Here is a 25,583-nt window from a genome sequence, read left to right as displayed (position 1 = left end):
GCGGCGGCTCAGCGGCGGGAGGCGCAGGAACACCCCACACACACACCCCCCCCACACCGCGGTCCGGTTCGGCGACGGGCGTCACATCGGTGAGAAAACATGAGCCGAGATTTCAAACCCGGAGACCTCATCTTTGCCAAGATGAAAGGTTATCCCCACTGGCCGGCCAGGGTAAGGCTCCCCACACCGCCCCCCCTCCCGCTCTCCGTGGGGCCGGGGGCGCCTTCGGGCACCGTCGGGGGGTGGGTGGGCTCGGAGCGGGTCGCGCCTGCAGCCGCCCCCCCCCCAGCGGTGGGAAGGGGGTCACGGCGGTGCCCCCGTGGCCGGCAGCCGGCCGTGGATCGCACTTTGGGCTGGCAGTTGCCCTGTGCCTGGCTGCGGGTCACTTCTCCTGGTAATTAGTAGCCCTCTCCAGCAGTCGTTAGTTGTCCTGATTTGCATAACGTAGCTGTTGGGAGCGAAGGCGTGTGGTGTGGTAGCATCACGCACCTAACGGTACCCAAATACCCATCCTCCGGAACTGTTTTTTTTTTTTTTCTTTTTGGTGACAAAACCGTAAAGTCATGGCAGGGTCGCTCGTTACTCTTTGAAAAGTCTGCTGTCCCCGTGGTGCTTCCCGCAGAGCAAGCTCCGTGTGCGGGATCAGCCCACCCGTCCTCCTCCACCTCCTGCCTGCTCCCTCGGGAGCCGGTGATCAGCAAGTTCTGTGGCTGCTGTCGGTCACTAGAGGGCTGTGGGAACATAGATAAAACACTAATTACAAGATATTTGGCTAAGGTGCTGGCTTAAGGATTGTTTTCTAGGAAGTTTATTGGCCTTTCCCTGTTGTAGCACTTGACATTTGGGCTTGGGCAAGTTACCGGCTCAGCGTGCGGGTCAGGAGCCTTGCTCTTGCTTATGCTGATGGAGGGGCAGCATTTGGATGGGAGTGACATGTGCTTTTTACCTGTTGCACATCATGTCTCTCCATGTGAAGTGTGTTGCTGTAACACGAGAAGTGTTGTCATTTCCTACTGTTGCTAATACTGTCCTCGATTCTGTTGTGTGTTTTTTTTTTAAATGCAGTTAAAAAGAGATCTTGAGACCTGCTTTACTTCTCTAGCTTTTTTTTTTTTCTTTTTTTTAATGCTTAACACTTTTACTTATTTCCTGCTAGACTGTTCTTAACAGTTATTTGACTTGAATTACAGTCTGTCTTTTCCTTAGGTGGATGAAGTTCCTGATGGAGCAGTAAAGCCTCCTACAAATAAAATGCCTATTTTCTTTTTTGGCACCCATGAGACGTAAGTCCTTTATATTTAAGGGTCTTTTTTTTTTTTCCACTGTAGAATACTGTGACAAGAAGTTAAGGCTCATCTCAGTGTAGTGTATTTTAAACTATAGTATTCAGATGCAGACCAGCTCTTCCTAAATTAATTTCTTTTGACAATACATGCTTTTCTAACATTTGCTGAAGCTGTTCAAGGGAATAGTATACCATAACCATACCTTGTACACTTCCCTTGTCAGAAGGGAAAAAAACCCCTGCTACCCACCATGGTATGACTGATAGGTGGGTTTTTTCTTCAGTAATGGACTTCAACTGTAATCTGGTACATCCTCAAAATTCTCAACAGTATGTTCTCAAAGAAAGAGAAAGAAGGCTGAGAACAATGAAGTAGGCAAAATTTGAGTAATGGGTAAATAATCATGTATTGGGTTTCGGGGGGTTTTTGTGTAGAGGTTTGGGGTTGGGAGTATTGATTTTTTTATTTTTGTAAGATCCAGAGAAAAAAGTGAGGAAGTGCAGTTAGCTTTATACCTGTCAACCTGCAAAATATGTATCTTTGGGAACTTTCAGCAATGTAGCATTTTGCAGTCACACTTCATTTGCTTTGGAGGTCTGTATTTCTTCCACTGCCAAATATGACTGTAAATATGCTGGCTTTTATGCAGCTCTGTCTTTTTGAGTATTATGTTGCTTTTTAGCATGACTGGTTGCCCCATTGTAAATTTGTAAGACTTCAAATGGTACGTAAACAGGTCAGAAACAGAAGTAGTGTAAGTACTCTGTTTCTTGCATTTTGTGAAAAGGCCTTGCCTTTTTTTTCTTCATCTTATTAAATACCTATTGAAATTGCTTTAATCTAATTGCTTTGCATCTATCATTTAGTAAGCCTTGCTAAGACAAGATACATTGCCCTGTTGAACTAAAGAGTAAGCATCCTCCAGCTCTCCTTGACACTACTTATGATGTGGTTCTTTTTCTAAGAAGTTATTTCACTGTGAAGAAGATTCCTATATGCTTGGATCATACACTTAAGCATTTCTATATCTGTTCTCATCTTTCAATAGATCTTTCAATGGCTTAGTGTTTTTAGTTTGGGTTTTTGTGTGTGTATGTAGTTTTGTGGATAAAGAGAGGTTTCTGGAATTTGATTCAAGGTTGCAAGATTTGAATCTTGCCCAATTTTTTAATGGGCAGCAGGTTGCCTTTTTTCTTCATTTTTTTCCCTAGCTGATTTTTTTTGGCAGCCAAAAGCACAGTATTGCTTTGGGCTTGTCCTTGATAATGTGTATGTCATTCTGGATTTTACTGAGGTTTTGTGTACTTACAAGTTCATGGACACAGACTGAATATAAGGGATATGAAAATAACTCCTTATCTAAAGCTTTAAAAATACCTTTTCAAATTTTGAGAAGCATCATGGCCAATTTTAAATTTAGCTTATGCTCCCAAGGCATGCTTGGGTTTGGAAGTTTTCTCCTTTTTTTTTTTTCATAATTTACATGGATAAATTTGAAAGTTCTATTCCTCACTCTTTGGTATTATTACAAAAGAAAGTTTTACTGCAGTCTGGGGTTTTTTTATGCTGTAGTTTCAGGGTTACTACATTCCAGAGGTCCATACAATACAAGAGAGACTACTTCTCTCTTTCATATGCATTGCAACGTACAGGATGTTCCATGACCCAGCTGTCTCGTGGTATTTGTTCTTGAAGCATGTTGCTTACCTTGTGCTTCTTAGAGTGGTAATGGGTGAAACTCCCTTGCCTCTTGATCTTACTTAGGGTTGCTTACAGCAGATACCTGTAAGTAACAGTAAGAAGGAGCAGATTGGGCAAAAAAGGAGAATGCTGTTCATAGAATCATAGAATTGCCCAGGCCGGAAGGGACCTCCAAAGGTCATCTAGTCCGACCTCCCCGCAGTCAGCAGGGACACCCCCAACTAGACCAGGTTGCCCAGGGCCTCATCGAGCCTCACCTTGAATATCTCCAGGGAAGGGGCCTCAACCACCTCCCTGGGCAACCTGTTCCAGTGCTCCACTACCCTCACAGTGAAGAACCCTCTCCTAATCTCCAATCTAAATCTGCTACCCTCCAGCTTGAAGCCATTGCCCCTCGTCCTGTCACTACAGGCCTTTCTAAACAGGCCCTCCCCAGCCTTCCTGTAGGCTCCCTTCAGGTACTGGAAGGCTGCTATTAGGTCTCCCCGGAGCCTCCTCTTCTCCAGGCTGAACAACCCCAGCTCCCTCAGCCTGTCCTCGTAGCAGAGGTGCTCCATCCCCCTGATCATCCTTGTGGCCCTCCTCTGGACCCTCTCCATCAGGTCTATATCCTTCTTATATTGAGGGCTCCAGACCTGCACACAATACTCCAGGTGAGGTCTCACCAGAGCAAAGTGGCAGAATCACCTCTCTGGACCTGCTGGCAACGCTTCTTTTGATGCAGCCCAGGATGCGATTGGCCTTCTGGGCTGCAGCTGCACGCTGCCTGCTCATGTCCAGCTTCTCGTCCACCAGCACCCCCAAGTCCCTTTCCTCAGGGCTGCTTTCCAATACCTCACCCCCTAGTTTGTATTGGTGGCGAGGATTGTTCCAGCCCAGGTGCAGAACCTTGCATTTGCTCTTGTTGAACCTCATGAGGTTCACCTGGGCCCATGGTGTGTAATTTGTGTTCAGGTTTGTAGCTGTAAATACTGACTTAGCCATCCATCAGGAATTAGGTAGAGCTAACCATTTCCTGTACTTTTCCATAGGAACTAAAAAGAGCTAACCATTTCCTGTACTTTTTCACAGAAACTAAAATAAATTTGGTAAACCTGTTCTCTGCTGTGTTTCTCACAGTTGGTTACGCACCTGTGCAAGGTTAGACATGGTGTACCTTCAACATGTTAGTAGTGTGTACATATACAGCCTGTCTTATTGTAAGTAGTGGCAGCTCTGAAAATCCAGATAAAGAGTTCCATTGTGCTAAAAAGACATTCTGTGTAAAGGATCACATCTAGCTGTGTGGATGGTTACAGTAGGAAAAGAAGAGCTATGGGGAAAAATGAAAACAAGACTGGCTTGTGAATAATTCTTACTTGACTTTAAGGAATAATATTAACTCAGGTTTGCAGACAACTATGAACAAGTATAAACTTGTACTCTGACTGCTATTGCTGATTTTCTCTTAAGTTTTGTTGAAACACAAATAAGTGTTGCTGCCTGTGTGCAGTGAACAGGTACGTGCTTCTTAAAAGATGCTTTGGGAACTTGGTTGAGGTTTGTTTTGTTTATTTCCATACTGTCTTAATGCAACAAGAGTACCCTTTACTAAAAGAGAGTAGCAAAATAGACAGTATTTTACTAAAAGATTTATTTGGATTTGTTGTACCAATATGTCAGGTCAGGACAAATTTTGGTTGGTCACACACAACCAGAAGGTCACACTGAACTCTAGTTTCTGGTCCCTATATTTTAGGGTAATCGATCTTAATTTGATTTTTCTTGTTCCTTTTTCTTTTTGGTACGTGGGGTTTTAACTGCAGGAACCCAGTAAGCTACATGACCTTTTCACAGTAGCTGGTTTCTGGTGTTTTTCAAAGTCTGAGCAGTACGGGCAGAGGCTTACAGACCTTGGAAAAATGTTTTCCTTCACGGGATAAGAAAGAAGGGAGGCAATGTTTCCTACTTTTCTCCGTCCCAGTTTCTGTTTGTTTCCCTCTCCATCCTTTCGGTCTGGTTAAGTAGGCTCTGCAGGTGCATGCCTCCCACACTGGCCGAATCCTCTCTGACCATGCCTTGCAAAGTCTAATCTATCACAGTGGCTTGTGTTAATAATTTGTACACACAGCTGAGTGCTTTACTGTGGGAATAGAAAATGCTTTTTTTTTTTTTTTTTTAAAAGATGGTGAGGAAAATAGGAGAGTGGAACTTAGAAGTATCTGTTTAACTCTTCCATAAGCCAATACTTTAGAAACCAAACACATGCAACTTTTCAAGTAGTTGGATCTAACAAATACATAATCAGACAGTGTCTGAGCACTGAGTGAAACTAAGAATGTACCACCAGAGTGGTGTCTTTTTCTGTTAGCAGCATATGGATTGCTGCAGTGAAATCCGAACTTGAAAGGTCATGAAAGTAGAGCAGGAATTAAGCTGTCTTTGATGTTCTTCAGCATAAACCAAAATACTGCCTCTTAGTAGTATGTTACCTTGTTTTCCCAAGTCTATCTTGGAGAGGTGAGTAGTGTGGATGCTGTGACTTTGACATATGAGAAAACCTACTAGGGTAAAAGCTTTAATTACAGAGCTTACAGTGCTGTGCAGGAGTGTTGTTTGTTTGACTGACAAAAATAGGCAAACAGTGTTAAGAACTCGTACTACAAGAAGAGCTTAAATAAAGGTAAAATATTTTTAATGTTTACTTCACCAAGAGAAGTATTGGGGGAGAAATTTAAAATCAGGAACAGTTTAAAGTTTTTATTGGTTAAGTTTAGTAAATCAAGTTATGAGGTACTTTTGTCACACACTGGAAAAATACTGAATTAATGCTGAACTACATGCATTTTTACAGAGATCTGGGCAGTCAGTGTAATCAAGTGCTGCTTTTTTGTGTCCAGTACACAGAAAACTATTCTTAAATTTTGTCTATTAATTGGATTTTTTTAATTTAATGACTTTAAAAGATTCTCTTTGTTAGCATTGAGCTGTTTCTTCTCCTTTAAATTGTTCTCTTGCCTTACATTGTCCAGATTCTTCATTCTTAACATTTAAGCCTGATTTGTTTCTAAGGAAGCAATTGCTCTTTCTGTTTGTTTGCAAGCTACTCAGTTGTTAATTGTTCTGGATCACAGTACTTGGTTGTCCTATTAGCTGCAATCCTGAGATGCAGCATCAGCTGTTTCTTGCCTAGACACTCAACAACCCAGGAAGGTGGGGGTTCATATGTGTGGTGGTAGTAATGGAAAACTTGGGCTGTTGAAGGCAAAAGTTGAGAAAACTAAAGATGCTTATGTGGCAGAATTAGTTGTTGCAGTAGTCATCTCTTAACATCTGGTGCTTATTTCTTTGAAAAAACTAACCATTTAAAATGTGAAAATTTGTTCCTTTTCTCCTTTCTCACCTTTAGGGCATTTTTGGGACCAAAGGACATATTCCCTTACTCTGAAAATAAAGATAAATATGGCAAACCAAATAAGAGAAAGGGTTTTAATGAAGGTTTGTGGGAAATTGACAACAATCCCAAAGTGAAGTTCTCTCATCAGCAGGTAAGTTATGTGGAATCTGCAAATTTTTGTTGTGAGCCATAACTGAGTTGTATGTTCCCAGTCATTCTCACAAGGTGAAAATCTGTGTATAACAATTAACAGTAACAAGCTTGTCTAATATTTTGTTTCACAGCAGGCATCAGTAACAACAATTAAGCAGTGCTCTGGGCTGCTATCATAGCATCTCAGGCATTCATAAATAATTTCCAATTGGAAAAAAGCAAAACATAACTGCCAAGAGATCCGTATAGACTGTTTTCTTAATCCATCAGATTTTGTGTGGGTAGTCCTTCCCACCTTTTGAGTTCCATTTAGATACTTCAGCTTTGGTGATAGCTCTTTCACAGGGTCTTTTGGTGAACTGGTCACCTTGTCTCAAGCGATTGGGTTGATCTTTGCCATTTTTCTCCCACTATTTATTAAATTTTTTTTTTTTCTTTCCACAAGTCATTTAAAATCTGTCCCTGTAAGTTAGGCTTAAAATTACTGGAAGAAGAAACCTTTCTTAGTCAGGATGTTTTAACTGGAGTGTCCAGTTCTGAGCTACTCGGTACCGGAGACATGGACACTCTAGTAAGAGACCCATGAAGGTGATTCTCTGCTATGAGGAGAGGCTGAGGGAGCTGGGGCTGTTCAGTCCTGGGGGGCTCAGGGTAATCCCACTGATGTGTATATAAATACCTGAAAGGAGGGTCCAAAGAAGACAGAGCCAGGCTCTTTTCAGTGGTGCCCAATGACAGACCAGAGACTATGGGCACCAGCTGAAATACAGGAGGTACCCTCAGAACAGCAGGAAGCATATGTTCACTGCGAGGGTGACCAAGCACTGGCACAGGTTGCCCAGGGAGGCTGTGAAGTCTTCATCCTTGAAGATATTCAGAAGCCATGTGGACATGGTCCTGGTCAGCTGGCTCTGGGTTGCTCTGCTTCAGCAGGAGGGTTGGACCAGATTGAATTACCAAATAAATGAAGTCATGTAGACTTGCACAAATTTTCTACTGATTTTCCACCCTAACTTTGGAAAACCTTTATTTAGGTAGCTTTCCCTTTCTATCCTGCGCTATGTGTTGTTAAAAGCAAGTTTTATTTGGATCAAGCCCTTAGAATTTAGCCAGCTGTTGTTTTTGCTTGCAGGCAATTAATGTTGCTTCTAAAGGAGTACATCTGCAAACAGCTGACTAAATTTGACATTCTGAAAAATAAATCAGATTAGTATCAGATTAATAAATTAGGTGGAGTAAGTGTTACTTGATGTGAAATAAAACCACCAGTAAGGGTCTAGTTTGTTGAGCATCTTTAATGGTGTTATGTCAGTCAGTCATGGATCTTCCATGTTTTTTCACAAAGTGCTACCTTCTGGGATTAATTCGTAGGACTGAAATATTATGTCACTGTTCTGCCAAAGATAAGTAAGATAGAGGAACACTCCACTTCCCCAAGAGTATGAAAATTGTAGTATATTTGGTTTTTATTTTGCTTTTACTTGTTTCAGCTTATGTGCTGAAATGAACTTTATTTAATAGAATTATAGAATCATCTAGGCTGGAAGGGACCTCTAAGATCATTGAGTCCAACTGTATACCTAACACTGCCAAAACCACTAAACCATGTCCCTAAGCACCATATCTACCCGTCTTGTAAGTGCCTCTAGGGATAGTGATTCAACTGTTCCCCTGGGCAGCCTGTTCCAATGCTTAATAACCCCTTCAGTGAATAAATTTTTGCTAATATCCATCCTAAACTTCTCCTGGTACAATATGAGGCCATTGTTTCCTCATGTCCTATCACTTGTTACTTGGAAGAAGAGACCGACCTCCACCTCTCCACAACCTCCTTTCAGGTAGTTGTAGAGTTAGAATGTTTCCCCTCAGCCTCCTTTCTCCATGCTTGAAGAACCCCAGTTCCCTCAGCTGCTTCTCATAAGACTTGTGCTCTAGACCCTTCACCAATTTTGTTGTCCTTCTCTGGACACATTCCAGCACCTCAATGTTTTCTTGTAGTCAGCGGCCCAAAACTGAGCACAGTATTCAGGGTGCAGCCTCAACACTGCTGAGTACAGCAGGATGATCACTTCCCTAGTCCTGCTGGCCACAGTATTCCTGATACAGGCCAGGATGCTGTAGGCCTTCTTGACCACCCATAGGCCTTCCTGACCACCTGGGCTCACGGCTGGCTCATGTTCAGCCAACAGTTGACCAACACCCCCAGATCCTTGTCTTCCAGGCAGCTCTCCAGACACTCTTCCCCAAGCCGGTAGTGCTGCATGGGGTTGTTGTGATGCGAGTGCAGGACCTGGCACTTGGCCTTGTTGAACCTCATCCCATTGGCCTTGGCCCATTGATCCAGCCTGTTCAGATCCCTCTGCAGAGTCTCCTACCCTCAAGCAGATCCATACTTCCACCCAACTTGGTGTCATCTGCAAACTTACTGAGGGCAGGACAGCATACATTTCACAGGGATGAGTCTTCAGAGGTGCCTTATTTCATGTTCTTGTTAGTTGCCTTGATGTTTGACTGTTTCCTGTTTATGGGAATGCTGCCTTAGCATTGAGTCCTCAAAGCTAGAGAAACAAATGTAGGTGGTTTCTCCCTCCTGTTAATAAGGGAAGGATGCTTATCTGCTTGATAACAGTCTCTGTGGCTGTCTTAATTAACAGCTAAGGGTTGTTTGAGGGGTAGGGCTTCTGGATGTTTTAGTCGGGAAAGGAAGTTCAAGAGTGCTTCATGTAGATGTTGAGACAGCTTTATTGGCAGATTATGAGGAAATTTATACCTGTTCTAAGCGTAGCAGAGTGTTTGAAATGGGCTGCTTGGGGCCCCACCTTCCCATCTTTGCCAAGGAGGGGTATAGTGGAAGCAACAAAACACTTACGTTGGTGCATCTGCCACAGTTTTGCTGAATAACACAAGGTTTATGTTACTGATTCTGGTAAGGAGAAACAATGACAAAGACTTGGAGAAATACACCTCAGCTGCCCCTCTGGCCACCTCTGCTCCCCCCTCGCTGGTCTCCAGTCCCCTCACCCCAAGCCACTGTCGGTCCCTTGGGTGAGGGGGTGGAAGTGCAGGAGACTGAGGCCAGTGTGGAGTGGTTACTTCGGCTTGGCTGATCCTTGCTTCTTTCTCAAGGGCTTGGACGTGGGATCCTCCATGGGCTGTCCCTTCTGTCCCCTCTCTGCCCCTGGGTGATTCCTCTTTCCAGTGTCCCTCCTGCCTGGGCATCTCTTTGGCCTTGGTGTCCCTCACGCACTGTTGCAGGTGCCTCCTCTGTGCATTGGCAGCATCTCCCCAGCCCTTCTCAGGTAGCTGGCATTCTCCTCCGTGACCCTCTTCCCCATACCTGTGTTGGCAGAGGTGACTGGGGCTCCCTCTGTGTAGGTGGGTGTGTCAGATTGCCCCTGTCCCAGCCAGCTGGGACCTGTTGTGACCAGCTCTGGGCAGCCCCAGGCCTGGCTCCACACAGGCTGCCAGCACCTGCTGGCTGGTTTCCTTGCTGCAGTGTGGTGGGGAAGGTCCAGTGCCTGGTTTCCTCGCTGCAGTGTGGTGGGGAAGGTCCACGCAGGCAGAGAGATGCTGCAGTGTGGTGGGGAAGGTCCATGCAGGCATAGAGATGCTGCAGTGTGATTGATAGGGAAGGTCCATGCAGGCATAGAGATGCTGCAGTGTGATTGATAGGGAAGGTCCATGCAGGCATAGAGATGCTGCAATGTGATAGGGAAGGTCCACGCAGGCATAGAGACTCTGCAGCGTGATGGGGAAGGTCCATGCAGGCAGAGGGATGCTGCAGTGTGATTGATATGGAAGGTCCATGCAGGCAAGTGGCTGGTTGTGAAGACTGAGGGGAAAGGTAACGTAAGTATACTGATAAGCGAAGATGCTATTTTTCCAACAATATTTTAAAGTAGAACAACATATTTACGGGCTATTGATAATGTTGCAGTATTCAGTACATATTCACAAATGGCACATTTTTTAGCTGAGGCAGTGGGGACATATTCCTTGACCCACAGGCAATTCTTTGATTTTAAGGAAGATTCTTAGAGTTCAGTGGAGCAGAGTAGCAGGGAAGACAGTTTAGTTGTCAGAGCCTAAAAATTCAGGGTGAGTAGGTAACTTCGTGTTTGGCCACACAGCAAGAAAGGTCAGAGGGGAGTGGGTAATTGCAGGGAGATGTTGGCAAAATGGAGCTTTTAATTCTGGATGCAAGATTAATATTAAAGTGACAGACTTGTCAGCTATTCATGGTGAGGGATTCACTTGCCATTTTTTACTTCTTTTTTATCTGTCCTTTTACTGAGCATATTTTGTCTTGGTGAGTCCTTCTGAGAGCTGTGTTTTCTGTTTAACTGCCAGAACTGGCTGGAATGTTCTGAAAGCGGTATTTATACTTCGCAGATGTTGCTTGTAACTGCTCGTAAGGGAGGTGGAGGGCAGAAGGGAGCTTGTGGTTTGGGCTTAAATCCAAAACCACTTCCTCAGTGGGGGAAAAATAAAGTCAAAGGAGTATGCCAGCTTTGTTCGAAGGAGCTAATATTTAAGAGTGAGGATGCTATCCACAAAGTAATGGAATAAAAAGAGTGTAATTTTCGCTTTGGCTCCTCTGTTTCCATGTTTTTAACTTTAAATTTTTAGCCTTCATTGTAATCTCTTTTACTGCTCATGTTATCAGGAACAAGTAGTTCGCTTACTTAGGATTGATAGCTCATTTAAAAATGCACTTCTTGGCAGTAGGATCACAAGTTGTATTTGACCAAGGACAACTTTTTTTTTTTAATTTATGCATAAGAAAAACCTTACATTGCAGTATTTGTAGTCTGAAAATAAGTTATTATAGCATTAGAGCTTGAAAGTCTGATAATGAAATGCAATTTATACTGAGAAGTGTGGAAGTTAATGAAATAAGATACATGTTAATATTATTTTAGTTTTAATAAGGGCTTCCTTTGCATGATGCTTTCTTCAGTAACGTACAGGTGGCAGAACGCCTCTCAGTATTGTTGATCTGTAGTTCAGGAAGGGACTTAAATCTCATTTTTGATGTTTTTATATTGAAGTCCCATCCAGCCGTTAACACTCCTATCAAAGAAACTGTTCAAGAAGGTAGTCAGGAGCCTGCTGAGGGGAGTGAAGAAAAAGCAGGAGCCAAAAGAAGAAAGCCTTCTGTCCCAAAAGTAAGTGACTGAATTCATGTTTTGTTCTGCTGGGAATGTTTTTAAGTCAAAACTGTATTGCCAAGTTTCTACTTAAATACTTAAAACTAAGGGTGTTCTACTGTTGTAAGTAACTGCCATTACTGCCATGCCTTTACTTCTTTTCAGATGTACACACAGTAATATTTGTCCTTCTGTATTCCTTTAAGGTGGTGTACATGGTTTTGAACATTAATTTCTTCACTGATCTATGTTTCTAAATCATGATAGACTTAAACTAAATTTATTTAGTACTTTGTAGGCTGAAGAAGGTGGAAATAATCACCAAGATTTAGCTTTAAGTTTTCCTTTGTTTTTGAAGACTTTTTAATATCATGGACAGGTATGACTATCTTTCAGTTATGTCAGTTTTTGCTGAAGAGCTTAACAGATCATTAGGTTCTGTCTGGGCTGAAGGGGTTCTTAAGTGTATTTGATTGGACAGATTATAAGAATCAGTTTGAACTAGGCTATAGTCCTAATGGACTAATTACGATATAAAGGATTTCATAGCTGTATCAATTGAACTCTTGAGTCAGGGAAGTGTCTGTGAGTAATGAGTATACAGGAGTTTATATAGACAGAGTTTAGCTTCTTTGCTTTGTAAAGGTGTGCATACCTTAGAATCCTCCTGAAACAATATTGTGTTCTCTTTAAATGTATTATATTTGGACAAAGAAAATGCATTTCTGTCTGAAACTTCTTTGTTTCAGCTTACTGGTGGTGTACATGGTTTGTAGTGTAAGAGGTGAACCTTCCTAGCTTACTGTACGTTTAATAACACCGCTTTGAACTTTCTCTGTCCTTGAATGTGTTGTGTTGTTCATGTGGGGTTGTTTTTCTTATGGCATGGGAAGATGTGTGTTATCTCAGTTGTTTAAAGAAGAGTAGAATGACAAGAAGAATAGAAAATGACAAAAAAAAGTGCGATGCAGATGAGGTTGGTACAGTTAGGGTATCTCATTTACTTCTAACTCATTTCTGGAAATTGCTACTCTACAGGATGAGCAGTGCTCTTAATTTGTCAAACTGTTTTGAACAGACTTGGCTTAATTCTGACTGTGTTCCTTTTACTTGCCAAGATTCAATGCATCATAGAATACCAGAATGTAGTTTTTCCATAGGTGTATCCGGCTGTCCTTTAGTATTGATGCATGGTTCATTGAAGAAGTTGCAATGTTTCAGATACATAGTGGATGTTCCTTATGTGGTACGGTGTCTGGTAGCTGTAGTAACTTGTTTCTTCAAGAAGAAAAAACACCTTTGATGGCAGCGTGGAATATGGTGTCTTCGTAGTACACTGAGAATTGATACTGCGGGTTGGAGACCATGGAGTTATTGAAGGATTATTTCTGCCAACTTCTTACTGCTTAGAGTATTCCTTAATTTAGTAATTCCACGTGGAAGGTAGCATGATTTGGGTTCTATTAGCTATATTAGTAACACTCGTCAGTATGTAATTTCCTGGTATTAGTAAATCAGTGCTGTTCTTCATTTTTGCCCATGCATACTGCTGATAAAAACACTTCTTCCTCAGCAATTGCTCCTGCGAGGGGAAAACTTCTTTTAAGCTGGACTGGTTCATCAGTTTGCTTCACTGTGAACTTAAGTAGCAAACAGCAAACGGTAGTGGGAATGGCAACAACTTAAGCTTCATGTTTCTCCTGAAAAGTGCTTTCAGGCTGTCCTGAGCTGGCACTGCAGATGAGAAACAGAAAGACTTAAGAGCCATTTAAACACATGGAATGGAGGATCTTGAACACGTCTTTTTACTTAGATTTCTGTAATTAGTCTCAATCAATTTAAGGCGAAAAGTGGAAGAAGTTTACTCCTTCTCTTTTGACTTTTATGTAGATGTAACATTCTTTTAACCAGTCATTGTACTCTGCTTTCCTTTGGTTTTAGTGTACCAGTGATTTTTCTGTCTAAAAATTGTGATCTGTAAAAAGACTTGGTGAATTGCATGTGTTCAAGTAATTAGGAATATTGCTGGATAGCTTTGTGCCTGAGTTGCTTTGTTCAATGTTGAAATTTTAAGACCTGTAGCTATATTTAAGGGGAATTTCACAAAAGGTGCTTGCAAAGGGGACAAGGCAATAGTAATAAAGTTGAAAGAATGAACTGAATATCTAAAAAAAAAACCAAGCATGGACATAGGCTGCAAGGATATGCCAATTATTTTCAAATAAATTGTTACAAACTCTTGATTTTTCAAGTCTTAGCTGCTTACCTAAAACAAAAACTGGTATTTTGAGGTTTAAAAAAAAAACAAACACCAAAACAGGAAAAAAAGTACGGGTTAGATGACACCAGTGACCACTAATTAATATCTCACACATGATAAAACACCTTGTTTGTGATCTGTTTACTACATTAACTCTATTTAGTAGAATGATACTCTGCTAAATGTTGTCTGTGAATTGGATGTCCATCTGTATGTAACAGATAAAGTGATCTAAATATACGTTGAATGTTACCATGAACACAAAGTGGAATTTAAGTTCTACCCTAGTACATTGCTGGATTTTGCCCTGTTCTGACAACTGTTAGTGGTGTAATGGAGGAGGTGGTCTGTCTGAGGCAGTTAAGAACTGTACCTAAGAAAGGAGTGTATGTACAGACTTAAACTATATACAGTGAAAAGCAGCCTGATGTCTGTTAGTTCGTTCTCTTTTCGCTGTGAAACGCTTCTTAGTGCATTTTTTTTCACTCCATGTTTACTCCCTTTGCAGTTATCCCCTAAAGGGGATAATAACTTAGCAGAAGCTGAAACAGAAGAAAAAGAGATGGATACTTCAAAGGAAGATGATCTGCCTTCTGAAAAAAACAGCAAAGAAGTATGTGAAAGCTTTTTCTGTGCACTGACGAACACTTTAATATTATGTTGATGGATGCAACTCTATAATAGAGTACTAAGAAGCTACAGTTATTACTACTGTGACGGTCTTAGGAACTGTTTGATTATATAAAACTTCCTGTGTGTTCAGTCATATTCACACCTGCCATCCAAGCTAACAGGAATTGAAGCTTTCTTTGTGAGAAAACTTTTAGTCTGGCTTGTCTACAACAGGTGGAACAGTGCGGTTTTTATCACTTATTCTGTATTGTAAATGTATGTTTTAAAGGACCAGATAAAGAGTTCAGACAGACTAAAACATGACTACATACCTTTATATAAAACAGAGTATTATTTAGTACTTATTTTATTTCTTAACTTTCAGAAAAAAATCCTGATTACCAGATAATCAGGATTTTAATAATTTAAAAGCAGGAGGTGTCTTCATATATATTATGTTTTTTGGTCTAAATTTATGTGCCAGAGGCTTCAGTTGTGAAAAATACTTAGAATCATTTAAAATGTATCTTTGTTCTGTTAAGACTCTTAGTACCATTTTTAATCTTCACAGGATGTGGTGAAAACAAATGATGCGTCTGTTCCTAAAGCTGCTAGAAGAGGAAGAAAAAGAAAGGTAACAATATGTTTAATTACTTCACCTTACTGGAATTTTTTCATGTGATGATACTGGATGTTGTTTCCTTTAATGACAAATTATGCGTAAGTTGAAGTGCTTGATACTCTCATCCCCCCTTCAGAATGGCTGAAAGATTTATGAAAGTTTTCCCAGAGGACATTTTATGAGTCTTAATTATGTTTGAGGTTAGTGTGGAGTAGGGAGTTCCTATCTTTTCCTGAACAGTCCATTGCAAGTAAGAAAAACTAGGACAGAAACTGTTGCTAGACTGGTAATAAGATAGTCTGCTTTTAAGTTCAGAAAAATTTCTTTTAACAACTTCATCACACTGAACTTACACTTGAAATATTTCCCCCTTTTCTTGAGATTGCAATTTTGTGTTCTCTTCAACCTGAGAAAAATTTGACTTGACTTTGAAAGGGGCAGTTCCAGCTGCTTGCTCAGCACACTCTGGCCTTAATGTGCACGTGGTCGCACAGCAAGACCGATCGGGGCACTGACCCAACCAAAAAGTAGATTGAAGTGTTTTGTTTGAGGTGGGGTTTTTTTTGGTATCATAGGGCACTGCAGGCCTAAGATTTTCTCTGTCACATTTACTAGCTTCAGCTGACAGACATATGTTTGACACATGCTGTGTGTGACAAGGTGTTTAACCAGAAATTTGCATTTAGTGCAGACCATTGCTGAAGAGAAAAAAAATATTTAGAGGGATGTGGTGTGTGCTTGTAGGTCAGAAAAGAGGGTTGGCTATGTAGTTGTATGACTTTGAATGTGTTTCTTATTTGCCTTAAGAAACGTGGTGTTTTCTTTCGCTGGGATTGTAAAAATGCATTCTAACAGGTGCTTCTCTCTCTTCATTTACGGGGCTTTGAGCAACCTGCTGTAGTGGGAGGTGTTCCTGCCAGTGGCAGGGGGGTTGGAACTCCATGATCTTTAAGGCCCCTTCCAACCTGAACCCCTCAGTGATTCTATGATTCAAACAGTCCTTCTGGAGGCTGATGGAAAGCACAGTTAACATGAGATCCACCTGTACTCTATTCTAGATTTGTTTGTCTCTGTTCTTCAAAATGGTCTTTTATTATAGGTATCCACAAAGAATATTAAGATAAACACGTATTTTCCCATAGTATTTTTGTTGCTGTTATCTGATGCTCCTGCATCCAGGACACTGAATACTGTGAATGTTTTCTCCAGTTGGGATTTTTCTGCATTCTTTTTATCTGTCTATATGGATATGAAACATTTCTGCAGGGAGATCTTCTGTTGGCATAAGCTCTACAACCCAAGCCGCTGAAATGACTATGTAGATGAAGGTCGTTCTGTCCAGTTAGTGCAGTTCAGCGTGGAGTTTTTCATGGAGAATAGAGAGATTCTAGCGATAGAGCTAGAAGCAGGTGTGTTTTTTCTGAACAGCGCCATCTACTGGCTTGATACTTTGTTGCAGGCAGGGGAGATGGTAACATCTAAAAGACTATTTGTATGTGGGGAAAAAAATACGAATGCGGATGCTTAAAACTGGGTTTTGGTGTGCTGTTATGGTGATCTTAAAAACTATAAATCATGTTTTCCTTTCTTGTATCAAGATAGTTTACTGTTCTGAAGATGAATGGACTGGTTGAAATTATATGAAACGTTACTATATCAAGTAGTGATGGTACAGAGAGGGTGAAATTAGTAATATTTAAATACAATCCATTACTGTTAGATTTGGAAACATTGTTTTTTCATGTGTAGAAGCAATAGCAAAATAATGCATTTCTAGAAGTTCAAAACTGTTGTTTGAGAAAGTAATTGAGATATTCGTGCCTTGTGTTTTTTCACTTGTGAAATTGATTCTTTAAATTAGGCTGAAAAACAAACTGAAGCTGAGGAAGCAGCAGCAGTAGCAACGGCAGCAACAGCAGCAGCTCCTGTTCCAGGATCTCCAAAAGTAAGCCCCAAACGAGGAAGACCAGCAGGTAACTTTAAAGGAAATATTTAGTTTTTCTTCACTGCAGAAATATCTTTATAAAATTAGTCAGGGAGCTATCTCTTTCCCCTAAAGTACTTAGAGTAGTTTCTCATGCTAAAGGCAGCCTTTGCCAATAGAGTGTACTGAGGAAACACCTCATCTGAGACTGACAAATGTAGAGTGTAAATAGATTTAAATTCTTAGCATAAATGCTCAGTCCTCTAAATAAGACTAGTTGTTTTGCGTACAAATACCACCTTTAGAAAAGCCTTCTTTATAGAATCATGCTAAACTATAGATAGACAGTAAGTGCTCTTTGTGCATTGTTGCTCCATAAAGATTTATATTCATTAAAGGTCTGTAAAATACTTTGTGCTAGAATAGCCACAAAATGCAAGGAAGAGAACTGGGTGGACACAGAGCCTGTGGGTGGAGCTCAGAGGAACAGTAAAAAGAAGGAGCTGGAGAGACTTGTGTAAAAAGATGTTTAAGGCAGCCTGTATAGATTCATAGACAAATGAAAAGAACATAGACCTCTTTTAAAAAAAAATCTGTTATTAGAATCATTTGGTGATAATTCTGCAGTGCTTGTTTCTTTTAAAGTAGGAATGATCTAATTCATTGGAATTTTTATAGTAAGCTTGCAGATACTCTTGAATTCATCATTAACTACTGCAGCTAAGAGTTCTTGCAGCAGTTAAGTACATTGTAGGAGCATATAGTCTGGGAAACATACTTACCTGTATCTGCTCACATACTTTACTTATCTGTATCTGCTGACAGTATGAAAATAACTTTTAGATAGTGCAGCCACAGTTAACTAGATTACTTTCTTTTGACTTGGAAGCTGTGAGGAAACGAAGTATTACTTCAGCTCCCCTTCTCCCCACCCTCCCTGTTGCATTAAATGTACTAAATATGCATTTTTAATACTGGTATGTGCTTAACTTCAAGTTTTTGTTGTGTTTTTTTGTTGGGGTTTTTTTTTCTTTTTTTCTTTTCACTAACTACTCTATATAAGAGCAGGAAAAGATCTAAGAGATGCATTCAGCTCCTGTATAAATACCTTCTCAGAAGATGTCCTGTGCACCTATCCTGGTGTTGGATGTGATGCACACGTGTGATGCTTAGCAGTGCTCCATGCTAACACCAACAGGTGTTTAAACACTGAGTATTGGGTTTCCTGACCACATCTTCACTGTCATATCGGACAAGCTTTTGAAGGATGCAGGTGCCAAGAAGGCAGATACACTGTTTGTCTTACTCCTTACAATACAGTGAATCTGAGGAAGTGACAAGTTTTGCTCTATACTATAGTGTCATAGTAGAACTTCGTGACAGTGGCTTGTTATCAAGAAAAGTGATGGAAGAGCCCCATGATACATCCAGAAAAAATGGCAAACTGCATAAATGTGGACCCTAAATGCCTTCTTTCCATTCTGTTAATTTCAGAGTTTCTCATTCTCCAATTTGAGACTTGTTCATATTAGTTATGCAATATGTGAAACAAATCCTAACTGCACAGAGTGCAAAAACTGCAAGAATTTGTAGTTCTGTAGCCTGAGGCTAAAAAAACCCCACAGTTTTTAATTTATCAATCAGCTAAAAAACCTACCAACGCTTTAATTTTTCAAAGAGATCTTGATTGAAGTTTAGCATTCACTTAACACTTAAGTTTTGTATAATAAGAAAGTTAGGGCATATATTTTGATTTAAGTGTAGCTTCTGTCTGTTGAGTAAGAATCTTTTCACATAAACATGGAGCAGATGGTGGCTGTAACTGTGAACTAACCTGTTATTTCTGTATAAATACTAGCTTCTGAAATAAAGGTTCCAAAACCAAGAGGAAGACCCAAACTGGTGAAACCAACTTGTCTTTCAGAGAGTGACTCGTGAGTTGTTCTGTTTTGTTTCTTAATATAAAGCTTTTTCATTGTAAACCCTGTTGTTCTTTATGTTAAGACTTTATAATTAGTACTGAGTTCCTGACATGTTTTTGCCCCTTTAGTATTCAGAATGACTTACTGATTGCTTGGATGTTGTTATTTACAGGTCAGGTAATTAATACATAGTAACCAAGGTAGTCCATCTCTGGAACAAGAGACAGAAGACCTTAAACTTCCTAACTTGTATAATCTGTGCAAAATTTCTGATATAATTGTATGCTGAGTGAAGAAAAGATATTTATTAGGAGAAAATAATAGATCATGCAAAACAAAAATACTAAAATTTATTTACATTTTTGTTTCAGAAATCTCTGATGGAATCCCAACACCATTTATGAACTAAATTTTGTTTTTACCCTCTTCAGTTCTTGTGTCAAGTCCTTTGTGGTTCTAGTAACTGAAGGAAAAGTTGAGCATTACCATATTTTTCTATAGATTATCAGGTGCACAGTTTCAGTGTATGTACACCTTAAGTATATTTTATAAAATTAGTTTACAGTGCACGCAGTCTTGGTCCTGCAGACGTGTGTGCGTAGAAGTGAGCATTAACTTTCTGGTTTTGGATCTATGCACATATATTAACGTTAGCTTCATTAGGGCCTCCATGCTATAATTTTATTTATTTATTTTTTGTGTAGGTAGTGGACTGTAATTTTAGAAGATGACTGAAATTGGCTGGTTTTTTTGAATAGCTATTAAATAAACTGAGGATGAATTAACTCATAATTTTTAATATTCTGTGGTAAAAAAGAAAATCAACCTCCTGAGTTAGAAGAATTTGATGTTTAAATTCACTGTAGATAATGGATATGATGCCTAAATACTATTCATATTTTAGTGTTAATGAGGAGGAGAAGGCAAAGAAAAAAGGACCAGAAGAAAAGCCAAAAAAGCAAGGTAAAAAAGATGAGGAAAGTCAGAAGGAAGAGGAGAAATCAAAGAAGGAATTTGACAAAAAGGAAGGAAAGAAAGAGGCTGAACCAAAAAGGAAAAATTCTGCAAAAGTGGCTTCTGCATCAGCTTCTGATTCTGAAGATGATGGAGACGAACAAGAAGGTGACAAGGTATAATTTTGCTTTCCTGATATATTTATTATAGAGGGAACTAATATCATTGAAGATCTGTCGTGAAGTTAATGCTAGGTCTTAGTAAAGGCTGGAGCCACATGGCTGGGCTAGTATAGATATATAGAATAAAAGTTGCAGAACTTAATTTTGTCAAATAATTCTTTCAGGAACTTCATTATTTTCTGAGAAATGCATCTTTGCTAAGACACTTTTTAACAAAGTGTTTAAATGTAGCAGTTATTTATTTTGGGAAAAGGCTTTTTCCATCTGTTTTTCTTAGAACACAAACTTACTGTGTGCTTAAGAGAACACTGGGCTTGAAAACAAGTTTTTCAAAGGTATAAAGCTATCCCTAGCTAATAATTTGGCATGTCTTCATTTTTCTGGTACCAGAATTTCTGGTACTTAAGATTTTGCCTTCTATCAGAAAAGGAAAAAGGGAGAGAGGACTAAAGAAATTCAGAACTTACAAACGTGTTGTTGTTGCATTTAGTGGCAGGGAAAGCCAGCTCTTGTCAGGTTGTTCCATGGAGCAGAGCTGCTTCAAAGATACTTAGTGTATCCAGTAAACCAGTAAACTTAGGTTTACCTGTTTACCAAAAAAAAAAAAAAAACTTAGTAAACTTGCTTTTCTCTTTTCAATCTTAAAATCCAAAACGAAAACAGAAGAAAAAAGGGGGAAGAAGCTTTCAGGCAGCTAATAGAAGAAACGTTGTAAAAGGCCAACATGAGAGAGAAGTAACAGAAAGAAAGCGTAAGCAGGAGGAACAGGCAGAATCCGAATCGTGAGTATGTCTTAACACATGAGGTCTGCAAGCTGTAGGAGTACTTCGAAACTGACAGGAGGAGACAGCATCTGAAACAATACCAAACTGGTTTGCACTGTGTTCTGTTGTTCTCTCCCCCCCATACTTTTTTTGACCTATTTTAACTTCTTTTTAAGTGGGGAGTAAGAAGCTCCTCTAAACCAATATGTTATATCATGGGAGGATGGGAAGAATTGAACCTAGAAATTAAGTGATGTCAGTCTTTCAGGGACTTACCTAGCAGAAGACAGCTGGTGGGTTCTGTTTGGAAGTAATCTAAGAATATTCATGTGAAAAACCACCGTTCAGGACAGCTATATGTTTTTCATTAAGTCTTAGATACATTAGGATGAGACCTAATTAGGTAGGACCTATTAATCCATGGTTATGGATTTTTGATCAGGTTGTGGAATGCATAGGGTTACCTGGAAAACATATCCCTCTCTGTCTGGCAGCTGGAGCACACACCGTCAGACAGAACAAGGGAAAATTTGAGAATTACTCTACTCTAGCACTGCAAAGCCAGTTGAGTGATACCAGGAGCAGTCTGCATTCAGAAGATAAATTGTCACAAATTGAATGAAGCTTGAGAATGGAGAGAAGATGCTGCCAGAAACTGGGGGGGTGGGACAATAGGAAGAAATCTGACTCGTTCTCAAGAGCTATTCTGCAAATGGGTGAAGAAGCTGCCACCAAAAGAGCATGATGTTCCCTTCCCCACAGTTGGTGGGAGGGCAGAAGAAAGGGAGAACAAGGTAAACATTTGGAGAAAAAGGAGGAGGATAATGGTCCCTTTCACCTGTAACAACAGAATTCTACCTTTTTCACATTCATTAACAAGAAGTGTAGTTTGTTTGGGGTTTTTTACCCTCCAACCCTTTCTTCTCTTCTTCCTGTCGCTCCTTCTCTGGAAACCTAACATAATTACTTTACTTGCCTGTAGCAAACCTAAGCATTTCCAACTCCAGAGATACTAAATTGTCCTTAGCATCTTTGCAGCTCTTAATGTATCACTATTTAAATCTGATGGATTTTAAATTGATTTTAAAGCTGATTGATTTCTGCAATGAAACTGTCTTATATCGATTTGGTTATAACAATCAAATCTCCTTTACTAAAGGAGTAATAGTTAATGAATATGTAATTAATGTAATTATAGCTGATGACTAATCACACAAAACTCAATATTGACAAAGTAAAAAAAATCTTCTTTTTGTGCTGTCTTCAAGTTCCTCTACTAATCCACTGAATATAGGCTGATACCTTTTTTGGTTACGTTTCTTATCAGCATAGTTTACATTTTCTGGTCTTTGTAGCTACTTCAATAATACAAGTCAGAAGGAAGAGGAGAAATCAAAGAAGGAATTTGACAAAAAGGAAGGAAAGAAAGAGGCTGAACCAAAAAGGAAAAATTCTGCAAAAGTGGCTTCTGCATCAGCTTCTGATTCTGAAGATGATGGAGACGAACAAGAAGGTGACAAGGTATAATTTTGCTTTCCTGATATATTTATTATAGAGGGAACTAATATCATTGAAGATCTGTCGTGAAGTTAATGCTAGGTCTTAGTAAAGGCTGGAGCCACATGGCTGGGCTAGTATAGATATATAGAATAAAAGTTGCAGAACTTAATTTTGTCAAATAATTCTTTCAGGAACTTCATTATTTTCTGAGAAATGCATCTTTGCTAAGACACTTTTTAACAAAGTGTTTAAATGTAGCAGTTATTTATTTTGGGAAAAGGCTTTTTCCATCTGTTTTTCTTAGAACACAAACTTACTGTGTGCTTAAGAGAACACTGGGCTTGAAAACAAGTTTTTCAAAGGTATAAAGCTATCCCTAGCTAATAATTTGGCATGTCTTCATTTTTCTGGTACTTAAGATTTTGCCTTCTATCAGAAAAGGAAAAAGGGAGAGAGGACTAAAGAAATTCAGAACTTACAAACGTGTTGTTGTTGCATTTAGTGGCAGGGAAAGCCAGCTCTTGTCAGGTTGTTCCATGGAGCAGAGCTGCTTCAAAGATACTTAGTGTATCCAGTAAACCAGTAAACTTAGGTTTACCTGTTTACAAAAAAAAAAAAACAACTTAGTAAACTTGCTTTTCTCTTTTCAATCTTAAAATCCAAAACGAAAACAGAAGAAAAAAGGGGGAAGAAGCTTTCAGGCAGCTAATAGAAGAAACGTTGTAAAAGGCCAACATGAGAGAGAAGTAACAGAAAGAAAGCGTAAGCAGGAGGAACAGGCAGAATCCGAATCGTGAGTATGTCTTAACACATGAGGTCTGCAAGCTGTAGGAGTACTTCGAAACTGACAGGAGGAGACAGCATCTGAAACAATACCAAACTGGTTTGCACTGTGTTCTGTTGTTCTCTCCCCCCCATACTTTTTTTGACCTATTTTAACTTCTTTTTAAGTGGGGAGTAAGAAGCTCCTCTAAACCAATATGTTATATCATGGGAGGATGGGAAGAATTGAACCTAGAAATTAAGTGATGTCAGTCTTTCAGGGACTTACCTAGCAGAAGACAGCTGGTGGGTTCTGTTTGGAAGTAATCTAAGAATATTCATGTGAAAAACCACCGTTCAGGACAGCTATATGTTTTTCATTAAGTCTTAGATACATTAGGATGAGACCTAATTAGGTAGGACCTATTAATCCATGGTTATGGATTTTTGATCAGGTTGTGGAATGCATAGGGTTACCTGGAAAACATATCCCTCTCTGTCTGGCAGCTGGAGCACACACCGTCAGACAGAACAAGGGAAAATTTGAGAATTACTCTACTCTAGCACTGCAAAGCCAGTTGAGTGATACCAGGAGCAGTCTGCATTCAGAAGATAAATTGTCACAAATTGAATGAAGCTTGAGAATGGAGAGAAGATGCTGCCAGAAACTGGGGGGGTGGGACAATAGGAAGAAATCTGACTCGTTCTCAAGAGCTATTCTGCAAATGGGTGAAGAAGCTGCCACCAAAAGAGCATGATGTTCCCTTCCCCACAGTTGGTGGGAGGGCAGAAGAAAGGGAGAACAAGGTAAACATTTGGAGAAAAAGGAGGAGGATAATGGTCCCTTTCACCTGTAACAACAGAATTCTACCTTTTTCACATTCATTAACAAGAAGTGTAGTTTGTTTGGGGTTTTTTACCCTCCAACCCTTTCTTCTCTTCTTCCTGTCGCTCCTTCTCTGGAAACCTAACATAATTACTTTACTTGCCTGTAGCAAACCTAAGCATTTCCAACTCCAGAGATACTAAATTGTCCTTAGCATCTTTGCAGCTCTTAATGTATCACTATTTAAATCTGATGGATTTTAAATTGATTTTAAAGCTGATTGATTTCTGCAATGAAACTGTCTTATATCGATTTGGTTATAACAATCAAATCTCCTTTACTAAAGGAGTAATAGTTAATGAATATGTAATTAATGTAATTATAGCTGATGACTAATCACACAAAACTCAATATTGACAAAGTAAAAAAAATCTTCTTTTTGTGCTGTCTTCAAGTTCCTCTACTAATCCACTGAATATAGGCTGATACCTTTTTTGGTTACGTTTCTTATCAGCATAGTTTACATTTTCTGGTCTTTGTAGCTACTTCAATAATACTTACTTAAGTCTAATAACAGTGCCCTTTACACCATGCCGTACATATACAAAACTTAACATGTACCATTTAAACAGCATGAGCTTGTGCTGCCAGTTGAAGTAAAATAGTCTGAAATACTTAAAACCTGTTGGTTCTGTAACTGGACAGACTATGATCTTAAAGGCCCCTTCCAACCTTGATGATTCTATGAAAGGAACATGGAAAATGATAGACGTGCAGGCCTGTATATTTTATGGATGCATATTGCTCTGATAGGAAGAAGACCAGTCACAGAATATTTAGTCATGATGTGCTGAAGTATGCAAATTCTAAAATGAGGCTTTGAAACCCCTCAGTAAGACAAGACTGAGGAATTGCTAAGCAGGAGTCCATGATTTTCTCTGAATAAAGAGTTCAGAAGCTTGCTTGAAAGATCTGCCTGTGTTCATCCTGTAACTGAGGTGGAGACAAGTTTTGTTTTGTTTTTCTTGAGTCCCAGCTTGATTTTTAGTGCTACAATTATAGAAACAGCCAGGAGATTTCAATGAAGTTGTAATAAATATTTTTCCTTTATTACTATTTGCTTCAAGAGTATTTAAATTACCACTGATACATTTGTGGTCAGTTGTAGGATATTTATACTGTTATAATTAATTAGATGAGAAAATAAGTCACATAGGAACTGATTACATCTAATTGGTTTCTCCATAATTCCCTGAGGTAATGTTAAATAGTTCTACTCTCTCTGTCATTATAATAGAAATATTTTCTTTCTGTGTAAGTTAGTTTCATACAACACCATTTTAGCCAATTTGTATATGCAACCAAAACAAAATACAGGAAATGTGACTTGTTTTTAAAATCCTTTAATTTGCTGCGTCGAGGGAGAACTGTCTGTCAGTGTGGAGGATTTATCAGCAGTATCTCAGCTAACTAATTTTGTTAATTTATTTCAGTCTTCAAAAACCAGAGTTTGGCTCTTTGTGGTTTTTGCATGCTAATGTTTTACTGAGATAATACCTCAAAATACTGCATCTCATCTAAAAACTGGG

At 39.6% G+C, this 25,583-nt stretch overlaps 1 protein-coding gene across 2 annotated transcripts in view; it reads left to right on the top strand.

The window, feature by feature from the left end:
• Nucleotides 1-6: 6 nt before the first annotated feature.
• The window catches only part of PSIP1 (PC4 and SFRS1 interacting protein 1), a 38,138-nt gene continuing 12,561 nt past the window's right edge, over nt 7-25,583 (top strand). Inside the window, exons 1-11 of one of the 2 annotated variants that reach the window (XM_014952605.1) lie at nt 7-171; nt 1,207-1,283; nt 6,376-6,514; nt 11,568-11,684; nt 14,435-14,539; nt 15,110-15,172; nt 17,022-17,133; nt 18,943-19,018; nt 19,911-19,995; nt 22,287-22,427; nt 23,081-23,199. In XM_014952605.1, the coding sequence (XP_014808091.1) occupies nt 100-171; nt 1,207-1,283; nt 6,376-6,514; nt 11,568-11,684; nt 14,435-14,539; nt 15,110-15,172; nt 17,022-17,133; nt 18,943-19,018; nt 19,911-19,995; nt 22,287-22,427; nt 23,081-23,199 (1,106 nt within the window). In that variant the 5' untranslated portion in view covers nt 7-99. Of the gene's footprint in view, nt 172-1,206; nt 1,284-6,375; nt 6,515-11,567; nt 11,685-14,434; nt 14,540-15,109; nt 15,173-17,021; nt 17,134-18,942; nt 19,019-19,910; nt 20,137-20,805; nt 20,925-22,286; nt 22,428-23,080; nt 23,200-25,583 lie in introns of both variants that reach the window. The other variant, XM_014952606.1, reaches the window with a different exon arrangement.

The sequence above is a fragment of the Calidris pugnax genome, unplaced genomic scaffold, assembly GCF_001431845.1.
Source record: "Calidris pugnax isolate Ruff unplaced genomic scaffold, ASM143184v1 scaffold208, whole genome shotgun sequence".
In the NCBI taxonomy this organism is placed as follows: Eukaryota; Metazoa; Chordata; class Aves; order Charadriiformes; family Scolopacidae; genus Calidris; species Calidris pugnax.
This window is presented reverse-complemented; position numbering and strand designations above follow the sequence as displayed.